At 43.5% G+C, this 12,526-nt stretch overlaps 2 protein-coding genes across 2 annotated transcripts in view; one reads left to right on the forward strand and one right to left on the reverse strand.

Moving 5' to 3' along the window:
• Window positions 1-3,740: 3,740 nt before the first annotated feature.
• The window catches only part of C9H12orf60 (chromosome 9 C12orf60 homolog), a 28,522-nt gene continuing 19,736 nt past the window's right edge, over window positions 3,741-12,526 (forward strand). The window contains exons 1-2 of the mRNA XM_054987748.1: window positions 3,741-3,785; window positions 8,514-8,597. The gene's annotated coding sequence lies outside the window, so the exon portion shown is untranslated. The remainder of the gene's footprint in view (window positions 3,786-8,513; window positions 8,598-12,526) is intronic.
• SMCO3 (single-pass membrane protein with coiled-coil domains 3) lies at window positions 6,418-7,095 on the reverse strand. Its single transcript, XM_054987746.1, has one exon. The coding sequence runs from the start codon at window positions 7,093-7,095 to the stop codon at window positions 6,418-6,420; it is 678 nt and encodes a 225-aa protein (XP_054843721.1).

The following is a 12,526-nucleotide window of genomic DNA, read 5'->3' on the forward strand; positions in this document are numbered from 1 at the left end:
ACCACCAAGAGGTCTCCCTCTATGCTTACCCTGGAAAGAGGAGTTTCCGGAGGGGGAGGCGGCGCCATTTTGGGTCTAGCGAGTAGTTGTGGCTCTTATAGTCATTCAGGTTTGGGTTTTTTTCGGCTTCAGAATTAAGTGTTTGCGATGTACAGAAGAAGTTGTCATAGCTTTCAGTCTTGGTCCAGAACCAGTTCCTATTTCTGAAAGTCACAGCCATAGCGAAGGATTTGCTGGTGGAAAGACGTATATCTTTGCCCTCGTTCCTCCTTACAACAACAATAAGATATTAGTGCTCCACTCAGAGCGGTGAACATAGTTTGCGTTATTATTATCCTCACAGTACAGCCGGGGCTTCTCGTGATTATTTGTACAAATTGCTGAGCATTGGGGCAAACCGCCCTTCAGTTTTTAGATACACGTTGATACGATGAGATCTGAAGTGGATGTTACTGTTCCGCAAATACACCTTGCGATAATGGTTACTAGAACAATGACAATGTCAGCTCAGGAAAGGCAGCGCAGTGGGACGGGGGCAGTAATTTCCTTACAGGGTATTGTTAGGCAAGAGTCTGATAATTCTTTGCAGAATTAAATATATTTACGGTGTGGCTACAGTTAGTTGTCCAGGCTATTTCATAGTTAGTCTGCGGTTAGCAGAATAGAACTTGCATGAGCCACTGAGGGTAAGCGGCAGGGGAGGGCTGCTGCTTTTCATTGTACTACTGGGCTTCTTAGGAGCATCTCTGGGCACTGCATAAAACCGATGTACCTAGCAGGGCTCTTGTGGGAGGGGGCACCCCTAGCCATGGCACATAGGCAGCTGACCCGAGATAGCTAAAACCTGGAAAATACAAAATGGCAACTTTGTTTAATTGATTGCTATAATTGAATGCCACAGAGGTGGCAACAAATAAATGCTTTCATTAGGAAAGGGCTTTTTTTTAAATTGTGTGTTTCATCGGTCTAGAATAGATGGGTGTTTGTCTGTGCAAAATAGATTTTTAGTCAATCAAAAATTACAGTGTAGTGTTTTAGCATAGTTGATCTAATAAATGTGTAGCTTAAAATGGCTACTTGGCTACTGTACACTGCTTTCATTTTTTTGCTGCGCTAACTGCTGAGGGACAAAAGCCATGAAAAATTGTGTCAGTGAGCTGCATCTCAGAAGGATGTGATCAGTTTAGTTGTTGAGGAGTAACTTACTCTCTAGGGACAAAGCAGAAAAATGTTGTGAGTGGAAAATGAAGCAACAGAGCAGAAGTACTTGGGAGCCATGCCAGAATGTAATGAGGACAGAAAATAGTAGTCTGCTTGTGCAGCTAAGTTCTGAGGTATTTGCATAAGGCACTTCAGGACTAGCAGGGCTTTTTTTCAGGGGGAATGCGGGGGAATGGAGTTCCAGCACCTCTTGAAAATACTCAGCAATAGTGCTTGAAAATAATATGATTTCAAAGAATCCTATGTGTTTCTTCCTCATTTCCCTCTTGAGAGTTCTGCCACCTCTTTTCCCAGAACCCCCCCCCCCCGAGGACCAGCAACCTCTGTATCAACCCTGGTGGGTTTTAACAGTCACACTGACAGTTAGTAACAAGCACTTTAGTAGGGTAGGTAAATTGGGAAGATTCATCTAAGAGAGATGGGAAATAATAGCAGGGCTCTAAGGGATACATCTTTAACAAGACCTTTTGTGTGTTAAGTGACAGGACTGAATAGATTTTAGGCTCTTCCCAAGACTCTCAACACACAGTATTGAATAAAGTCTTTACCTAATGGGCAGGAAAGGACGAGAAACTGCGTAAGATGCTACTTTAAAACAATTAGCCAAGTCTTTGGTTGCATGTGTCTATTCTCAATATCACATGGTAATTTATGCAATGTCAATCAGATTAAAAATGGATATTAAGGCAAACTTTAATAATCATTGTACTGAAGGGATACCCTTTTCCATCAGTATTGGCATTATGAAGTACTGGCTCTCACACAGAATTTTCTTTAAATCAATATGTAAAAATATCTCAAAGAGATGCAAGTACACACACACAGCAAAAAAGGGGGGCTTGTCTCCTTGAAATATGGCCTGCTACCTTTTAGCTTAGTCTGTTTCATTTTGTCTGGCTCTTCCCCAAGTGCCTATGAGGTCATTGCCATGTCCTTTGTATCATGTAGGATTACCCACCTTGCAGGCCTCTGTGAAGTCACCATACGTACTACCACAGATAACAGCACACAACCCAACTAAGTTGCCCTTGCCTTTTTTTTTTCTTATTGTACTTTGCCTTCCTTCTTCCCTTTCCAAGGAGCCATAATAAGGTGAATACAAATTTTGGATTTTTTTAAAAATCTGCTCATTTAATGATGTTCTTGCTGGAGAGTTATGGTTTAACTAATACAGAACAATATGATTTACATAATCTGATAGAGCTCTTTATGATCCTATTTACACACACTGACTTCCTCTCCCTTTTCTAGGTAGGTGCTTGTTATGATAATATGAATCTATTTAAACTTTCAGTGGAATTTCTTTTCTTGTCTATTTTATGTTATTTATTGTTAGTTGTATTTCATCTTCTGTAGCTACCTAGCTCTTTTTGCTTGTAGTAAAACCTTAAATAAAATTCATTTTAAAGATAAGAAACGTGTCAAGCTGATGTATTTTTGTGTGTTCTCTCTTTCTGGATGCAGTGGTTTGTTTCCAGCCAGTAATGGACTTTGCAGTGTGGGACTTCCCCTTCCTGCTACTGAGCCCCCCCTCAAATTTTGCTCCTAGGGGTCAGCAAAGTGGAGGTTTATAGTGGGAGGGAAAATTGACAGAAATTGTTGCCCCTGTTCCACAAATAAATGCTGTTCTGTCAGTAGAAACGCGTGGTTGGATACGTGCCACTAATATTGTCAAACCTGCAGATATATCTGTATTTGAGCTCAATTAATAATACATCTTACAATAGTTGTAACATTTAAACAGTTGTATGCTATAAAAGAAAGAAAGGTAAGAAAGATACCAAAGAAGTGCAGAGAAAAAGATCTAAAAAAGCTAGCTTTAATGTTATCCTTACCATTTGAAGTTCCAAAGCATTCATGGAGCTCTGCCGGCAATCAAGTATTCCTAAGAGTCTCTCTACACAAGATATCTTACATGGGGATGCTCAAGTGACTTACTTTTTGTGTAGTCTTATATTCAAGTGTACTCTGCCTCCTAGCAGTGCATGTGTATCCACAATGGGAGAACAAGTGTAAGATCTTTCAATTTCACCTCACCTGAGGCAAAGATGAAATTAACAAACCCTCTGAGGAGCCATCTCTGCTGGCTCCATCTTTTTAAACTACAGGGGTGTAGAGAGGTGAAATTGACCGAGCCTTCAGTTCTGTCTTTTTAAACTACGTTTCGCGGCTAACGTTGCATCTCCCTACACTTGAACGTCCCCATGTAAGATGTCTCATGTAGAGAGAGACTAATTCTACAACACCAACTACATGTGGGAAATAGAGATGCATATACAGAAGCGGGCTAACTTATTAGACTTATTCTAATGCCTGATCTTCATGTGCCCATCAGAATCTTAGCACATATGCTGGACTTTGTGGATTGGTCTTGTACTCTTATTGTAAGACCATCAGAATATGTTTGGAGATGTGTACGCTTGGTGTATTCATCTATTCTGTGTAATACTTATATGTAAAGTTGTGTTTATATTGTATAACATTTTGTAAGTAATGTGTTTTTATTTGGTCCTAGATAGATTTTGGATGGAACATGTACAAATGGAATAAATAGGAAAAGACAGGTAGGAAAATTATAATTTGTTCTATATATGTAATTATTTTCAGAAATAAGCAAACCATAAAATATTAGAATGAAGAGTTTTACATTTATATGTGTACAATTTGTATTCCATTTCAAAATCTTGCCATTTAAAGAATTTTATTACATGATGTGTAAAATTAAACATTGCAATGAATAAACTCACTTTTTCCACATTGCCAGACTTTAATTCACATTCAGAAGAGAAACATGTAAATGTCATAGCCATTTCTAGAATGTTAATATGTTAATATCTTATTACATATGCTAATATGTTGCATATGTTAATATTAACATATGTAATAAGATATTTTATAACTATAAGAGTACCACCCATTCACAAAATCTTTCTCATAATGGCATTAGAGAGGTATCCTCTGTGGCTGCGAGAACAGGATATGTTTAATTCATCATAGTGTTTGGTTTTGTATTTAATATTTTGCAAGTGGAGGCCTGCAAAGACTTGCAGAGGCCATCTCATTTCTCCCTCCCCCACTATTTCTTCTTTTCCTTCTCTGAAAGTCTTCATAGCCTTTTCTCTGATTCCTTCTTTCCTTCCCACCCATCATATAACTTACCTATCTACCCCTGTCTTCAGCTTTTCCCTCCTCCCCCTGGCAGCTTCTGCCAGGGAAAATGCGGTGGAGTGCAGGCTGCCAGGCTGGGCCCAGTTGTGTAGGTAGTGAGTCTCCAGTGGCAGGGCCTATCTCTAGTGAGTCCTCCTGCATCTGGAGATATGATGGGAGGCGGACAGAAACTTTGCAGAGCTGTTTTGTCCTCCTAGTGCTCTTCTCCCTCACACACACATTTGCTTGCAGAAACCAAGGCTTAGAAGGCTCAGCAATATTATGGTTGCCTAGCAGCCTCCAAAATGACCACTAATGCTTCAGGCATTATTTCTATTATTTTGGGGAGTTTAAATCTCCTGGTTTTTTTTTTTTTAAGATTTCATATTTTTCTGTAAAGTTAGGACTTCCCCTGGTTTATAGAGGAAACTCCCTCCCTCCCACCAACTAGAATGTAAATAATACTGTTTAGGGTTGTGATTTATGTGTTGCAAAAGAAGGGCTGTGCAATGCCCCTTGTACAGAGCGTACTGTAACTTTAAGAGGGGGCAGTAGTGTTAGCAAGGATAGATAGTTCCCCCCTATCATTCCTTTTGTCAGCTTTGCTGCCGTGTCTTTGTTTACCCAAAATGCTATGGTCAGAAGTTTTTTCTCTCTCCTCTCCCTTCACTTCCCAGGATGTGCTCTCAGTAATCTCTCACCACCCTAGCTTAGATCGATAGCTAGATCCTTTCTCTGACTGTGGAGTTCTTCTACAGTAAAGAACATCTTTTTCTTTTATAAATCAACAAGCCTTGTGTGAGCTTTATTCCTAATGTAGCTTCCCTGTAACTGAAAAGTCACTTGTATGCATCAATAAGGCAGTTTTGTCCTCTTAATTCCATAGGGCAAAGTTAGTTTACATAAAAAATGTGTAAGAATCCCATTCATTGCTCAAATGCATTTTCCAGATTAGCCAACCCCAGTTCAAGCTGTTGCTTTACTGTATGTGCTGTGACTTGTTTGTGGTAGGGAAAATGTGTGGATTATTGAAGGCACATCATAAAAATTAAAGCTGGTTTCCTTTTGGAGTTGGTGATGGTAGTGTTCTTTCATGGAGGCGTGGAAACTTCATAGACTTCAATAGATTGAGAGCTGGAATTCTATAAAACTACGTATCTTGAAGTGAATGTATCATTAATTTCATTAGGGCTTAATGCCATGTATTATATATATGTTTAGTAATATTTGAAATTGAAAGTGCTGACTTGCATTATCAGAAGGTTATTGGCAAAGTACACAGCAAGCAAACAAACCACACCAGTTGTATTACTGTCTATCAGAAGTGAACTATTCTAAATGCCACAGCTGATAATCGTAGTCCATCCATTCTTTCCTCTTGAAATAAGTATGACATAGTACAAGATGCAGGTTTTAAATAAATTTCAGTGGACATCAAAAAAGGGAGAGGGTCATTTACATCAACAATCATATAGGTTCAAAATATTCTTGGTGCAATGGTCTTCTCTGCACACAACACTGGAAGTATGCTCTTATATTACACATCAACAGAGACCTAGAGCAGATGCTTTTGAATTCCGCATACCTGCCGGGCACTTTGGGTTGAATCCAAAGCTTGGTTTGCAGTAAAAGAAAGCAGTTGCTTCAGCAGAATGGAATTTTTTTTCTTCTCCCCTCTCACTGCAGCTCATGTTCTCCCTTAAATAATGTTCCTAGGGATAGGGGACTCAGGAACATAATGAGGAGTTAATTGGGGGTTTGCAATGAAAGCAAGAAATCAACAAAAATTCCACCCCTTCCACTGAAAGAAACTGACCTTGATTCCAACTCTCTGTCTTTATAGAGATGTATTAACCATAACTGCAACAGAAAAGGTCAGGTTTTTCAGTCATATTGTAATGTACTGGCAGTGCAATCCTAAGTAGAGTTACTCCAGTCTAAGCCAATTGAAATCAATGGTTTCAATGGGCTTAGACAGGAATAACTCTGCTTACGATTGCACCATTAGTGTAGTCACGCATGGACAAGCATATTCCCTACTATTGCCACTTACTTAGCTTTGTCTTTCACCAGCATGCTTACTTCAATGATGGCACACTGGTATGCCTCTGAGGCTTCTTTAAATTCAGCCAAATGTTGCTCATAGCTCTGAATACATGTCAGAAGGTGATCTCTTTCCACTGCCCCCAAAATGGCATGAAGAATTATTTCAATGCCAAGCCCAAGAACACTAATGCCAATGCCTCCAAGAACAGATACCCCAATCTGAACAAGCAACGCAACTAGTTTGTTAACAGCAGCCTTTATAATATTTGAACCTATTAATTTTACAACAATTATACCTGCACTAGCAGTAGCCTCTCCAAGAATAATAGAAACAATTTTATGAGCTGTGGCAATTTTTTCCAACTCAGGCTGTTTAATGTCATAAAGCTTTTGATACATTACTGGCGCTAGTTTTTTCTTCATTTTGTTGTCAAAATTCCACATCTCTTGCTGAATATCAGTCAAGGCTCGTATAATAATGTCACAGTTTTCTTTGATGGTACCACCCTCTTTCATTTTAATATGAGTAATTCTGGCCCCCAGGTGTGCATTCAGTGCTTCAATCAGGTCATTGGTTGCCTCAAAATTAAGCTGCATGCAGGCAAGTAGTTCCTGGTGCAAGTCAATGATATCCTGACGCCTCTTTGGATTATTTGGATAGAGGAGATCACTTAAATTCATTCTGTAAAGTTAAGCTAATAATGAAAAAGGAAGACAAAGTTGCCAATGACCAGTCATCCCCAAGGCAGTACCCTGCAGTGTGTTTTCTGGAACCCACTAGCTTCCTCCCCAAAGCAAAGAGCCAGTCCTGGCTTTCCTCCACTTTGGTACAATATAGTATGCTTCAGAAGCACCAAGGAGGCGTTTTTCTGCAGGAAGTATCCACTTGGAAACAGATGTCAAGATGCTAGGCATGGAACCTCTCAGTGTTTTGTGACTGGATCCAGTTATGGCAGCCATTTTTATTGGTTCTGCCCACCCCATGGCAACCATTTCATTGGTTCTGCCCACCCCATGGCACCCGCTATCTGTTCTCAGTATTCCAAAAGTGCTCACAGGTTCAGCAATGCTGAGGACCACTATCATAGACATTAGAGAGATGATAGTGTGGAGTAAGTTGTCCCTACGTTTACTTCCACAAGATACAGCAAATACTATCAAGAGGTACTGTATCTGCACCACAAGAAACCCTAGGAACTGTATTCTGTGAGGAAGGTTATGAATCTAACAGAATATTCAGCTCTCTCACCCCTAGTCCACACCTCAACAAACAACTCCCAGAACTCCTTCGAGGAAGCCGTGACAATTAACGTTTAAATTTATACTACATTTATATATATAATGTCCCCTTTACTGTATACTTCATGGTTCACTCAGGTTCCCATGACATATCTTAATATCCAGATCCTAATTCTGCCTTTCTTGCTATTCCCATCTCCATTGATAAAACCCTTTACCGAACTACATCCATAACATACAAGTGATAGGTACAATCTCTTACCTCTTGTTTCAGTTTTGCACAATGAGTCTGAGGGCTTGTTTGTAGACCCTATGTTTTTGGCTCCTACGCTTTGCTGGTTGGTGGTGTTGACATATTAATGCTGATCTGCTCTTCTCTGTTGATGCAGTGTCCTGGGCTTACTCACAATGCCAGCTCAGCATTACAAGTCACAAGGCTGCAGGCACTATGCACTCTGCTAAAACCTTATTGACTGAATAATAGTTCATAGAATCAGGCTGCAAGCCAATATAGCCAGGTTTTTCTTTTCAGGAGTGGACATAAGTGTTAAGTATTCACATTTGAAATCACAATTTCGGAATAAAAATACTGTAGGATAAATGCAAATAGTTTAAAGCTAACTGTAAACATGACTTATACTATACTATACTATACTATACTATACTATACTATACTATACTATACTATACTATACTATACTATACTATACTATACTATACTATACTATACTATACTATACTATACTATACTATGTAACAAAAATGCAAAAGAAGCTTCTGGCTCATGTTGCATTTCCTATATGGTCTTCAGTGTTGAGTAAGGTTGAGCTTTTAGTCCATGTGCCTGGGTCTTTTGGCAGGATGGAAGAAAGCTATTCATCATGTATATGAGAATTTGACTGAGGACCAACATGAACTGAACTCAAACAATCTGACATAAGCAGGTAGGATTTGCAAAAGGTAATTTACAAGGATTGTGAATAATATGTTCATTTTAACTTTTTAATGCGAATTAGTGACAACTGCAAACTGCAAATATTTATCCTAGGGATTTGTGTCTGGATTCTTCAATATGTAGTTTTGCTTTATGAAGCACTAGGGGGACCTGAATTGGATTATGTCAGTGGTATTGAGAAAAGTTTTTTGTCACATTTTTCCTCTATTGAATCAAGCCCTTTAGGATTGCTCTTAGCTCCAGAACAAAGGGAGGGGGGAGATAAGTGTGAGAAGGAGATATATTTAAATATCCCAGACAGTCCTCACCAGGTGCAGGATATGCCACCGTGTAGCAGAGTCAACAGAAGAATCCAGTGGGAGGTAAAACCATCTAAGAAGATAATGTTTAACTTTATTTAATAACTATTTACAGTAAAATAAACAATAAACTGTGAGAGAAACATATTCATGGCTTATACACAGGAGAGAGAGGCAGTTACACCAACAGACATCTTAACTGACACAGAAGGAATGTTCAGTCACAGCAACATCTCAAAATTGTTTTCACTTAAAGGCTTTGTTAAGATACCAGCTATCATTTGTAATATTGGACAATACTCCATTTCAATAAACCCTTTCTGATACAAGTCTTTTATTGCACGACATCTTACATCTATGTACATTTCCATCCTGATCTATTTTTTCCTTAAACACCCATTTACAACCAATAGCATTTTTATCTTTTGGCAATTTTGTAAGTGTCCAAGTATTATTTCTATTCAATGCTTCAATTTCTTCTTTGGGCGCTGTCATCCATTTGGCTGCTTCTTCCGCAGGTAATTTGTCTATTTCTTTCCACATAGTTGGTTCGCTATTCTGTACTGCCTTTGCTGTGTATGATAGCTGTTCTGCTGGCATTCCTTTATTGATTCGAGATGAACATCTAACAAAATTCTACTTGTTCTTCCAAATTATCACATTCAGTTTCTTTCTCTGTCTCTGTTTCCCCTTCTGTTTGTAAATTCCCTCTACTTGAATTCCTCTTTTTTATTTTCTTCTAGGAATATTTTTACTTCATCCTCTTGAGTTGGCCAATTAATATTAGTCTGTTGCTCTTTAAAACCTTCCTGGTTTGGAATGTACGTACAAGATTGCTCTTCTTTAAAATATACGATTCTTCTTACTTTCACTTCTGTTTCTTTGTTAAGAATTCTATAACGTTTTCTGCATCCTTTTTCATATCCAACCAGTATTCCAAGTTCAGTTCTATTGTTAAGTTTGGAGTGTTTTTGCGTTGGAACATATGCAAAACCTTTTGATCCAAACATTCTAGTGTGACTTATATTTGGCACTCTTCCAAACAAAAGTTCAAATGCTGTTTTATTAGTAGTTTTTGTTGGCAGTCTATTCTGCAAATATGTTGCTGTCATCACTGCTTTGCCCCAATATTGATGTGGTAAGTTAGATTCTGTCAACAGACATCTAACCATTTCCATCAGATAGTTATTCTTTCTTTCTTCCACTCCATTTTGTTCTGGGGTATATGAGCCGAAACAGACGTGACGCATTTCACGTGCCGTCCACGCGATTGCACTTACACGTGTCTCCAGCGGGTTTTGCTGTTCACGTGCTGCCCGTGTGTTTCGGCACCCCCCCTACACGCGTTCGCGGTCGACCGTCCACGGGTTCTCGGCTGTACTTCTGTGACGCGCTTCCCTTGGCGCATGCTCACAGGAAAATGGCCGAGAAATAGGCCATCAGTTGCTGCACCTGAAGTGGCCGGCAGGTGGCGTCATGCATTGATCGTCACTATAAGTTGGCATCGCGTCATAGCACTCTATGCGCGCTGTCCGGGTTTGCCGACGCTTGTTGGGGTTTGCTGAAAGGGCTGTTCGAAGTGACGCGGGGTGCCAGCCCCAAGAGCAGCGGGCAGGTCCTGCACCCGGCATGACCAGAGCCCGCCACACGCTGACTGGCCGCATGTGTGCAGGACCCACGGCTGTGCAGACACCTGTTGGCGTCTCTGGCCTGAAGGACTGGGCTCCCCGGTCCTGTGCCCGCCGATTCTGTTACGTCTTGAGGGCCGGCTCCCCGCCTGCATGTCCGCCCAATGAACATTTTGCTGACATTCAATTCCCTGGATGGTCCAATCCACCTTTCTTTGTGGTGGGGGCGGATCTTGGGGTTGCCGAATCGGGGCGCCTCGTGATGATTGATGTGTTCCGCATCCCCTCGGGGTGCGTGGAGTGTGGCTGTGGACCGTTCGCCGAGGGGATATAACAGTCCTTCCAGACGCGAGCGCGCCGCACAGCGTGGAGCGATGCCGCCTCGTGTCCGAGCGCGCAGCCCCTGGCGTCGGTTCGAGGTCCACATGCTGCTCACAGCGATCCTGCGCATGGGCTACGCGGGGGAGCTCATGCGCGGGGCGCGGGCACGTGCACCGCACGCCTGGGAGGCGCTCTCCCGCGGCCTGGCGGTGTCGGGCGTCGCGCGCTCGCCACAGGAATGCCGTGGGAAGTTCCGCCAGCTCCGGGACCGCTTCCTGCGCTGGCGCCAGGGGGGTCAGCTCCGACCACCGCCACACCACCGCGCAATGGAGCGCCTTCAGGAGGAGTCTGAACGGTTGGCGGCGGCGGGACAGCAGCCGAGAGGTGAGCAGCTTTTCCGCTTTGCGCGCTTTGCGCCGGCCCTGACTTTCTTCGCACGCCCCCTTTGCCGGTGGGGGACAAAAAAGTGCGCGGTGCGCCGGCTTGGCGGGCCAGGGGAGCGCGGCGCTGGAGCTCTGTGTCTTGACTGTTTGCTCTTCTGCAGGGGAGGAGCACGGGGCAGAGATCATATCCGTGACCAGTGGAGAGGAGGCGGAGGAGGTGCCGGGCGCGGTTGTCCTCCGTGCGCCGCCATCATCGCCCACCGGAGTGGTGGCGGATAGCCCGATCCGCCCTGAGTCCGCCACAACCATGGAGCAAGGTGGGTCTGCAGGTGTGACACGGATGTGCGGATGAGGGCGGGGGAGGGCTCCCCCCCTGCCGCGGCCAGGGCGCTTGATGGGCCTGGCGTTGGCAGAAGTGAATCTTTTGCCCGCCCTTGAAATCCCTGAACACATAACGTTTTGTACCGGCACAGACTCATCCGGTTCCAGCGCGGGGACTTCGCGGGAGGAGGGGCGCAGGGCAGAGCTGGAGCGGGAGGCTGTGCCCATAGCAGTGCGTGGGCAGGTCGCGGTGGAGGCCTGCCTCAGAGTGTGTAAGCGGGGTGCCATTTCTGCTTCGAGAGGCGGGTGGGCCATCAGGGTTTTGGGCCACTGGCGACGGCGAAGATCTGTGGCTATGTGGTGGCCGCGGTATTGATCACCGTGCCGGCAAGATCCATTGTCCTATGTTTCCCCAATGGAGACAGGTGGGGGGGGAGGGAACCCATTACTGGAGATGGGGTGAGCTGCCGGGATGGCGGGTGCGTGGCTCTCATTGTGCTCTCTCCTGCAGTGAACCGAACCGAGGCGGCGGTGACCAGGATGGCGGAGGAGATCACGGCTATTGGTCAAGCGGTCCAGGACATGCGCCGGGACATGGCCACACTGCTGGGGAGGGGGGGGGGCCGGTGACGGTGCACACTCATAAAGAGAGCCTGCTGTGATTGGGGTTTGTTCAAGCACGGTTGCGTTGTAAATAAATGTTTCTTGTATCCCTGTTTACAGTCGTTTCGTGAGGAGACCCCCCCCACCCCCCACCTCCAGGGGCCACACTACCCTGCGCGTGCCTGGACATGTCCCGAGCTGAGAGGGACAAGGGGCTGGGGAAGCCTTCAGGTGGCTCTTGCCAGGCAGAGGGGGCACACATAGCACCCATCTTTGGCATGCAGGCTTGCTCCCTTCTCCTTTGAGGCCTACTGGCTCTTGCCAGGCAGAGAGGGCACACATGGCACCCATCTTTGGCATGCA

This window comes from Eublepharis macularius, chromosome 9 (assembly GCF_028583425.1).
Source record: "Eublepharis macularius isolate TG4126 chromosome 9, MPM_Emac_v1.0, whole genome shotgun sequence".
Taxonomy (NCBI): domain Eukaryota; kingdom Metazoa; phylum Chordata; class Lepidosauria; order Squamata; family Eublepharidae; genus Eublepharis; species Eublepharis macularius.

Excerpts from the sequence above, each read along its gene's own strand:
- SMCO3 (XM_054987746.1), bottom strand. The coding sequence starts at position 7,095 with ATGAATTTAAGTGATCTCCTCTATCCAAATAATCCAAAGAGGCGTCAG.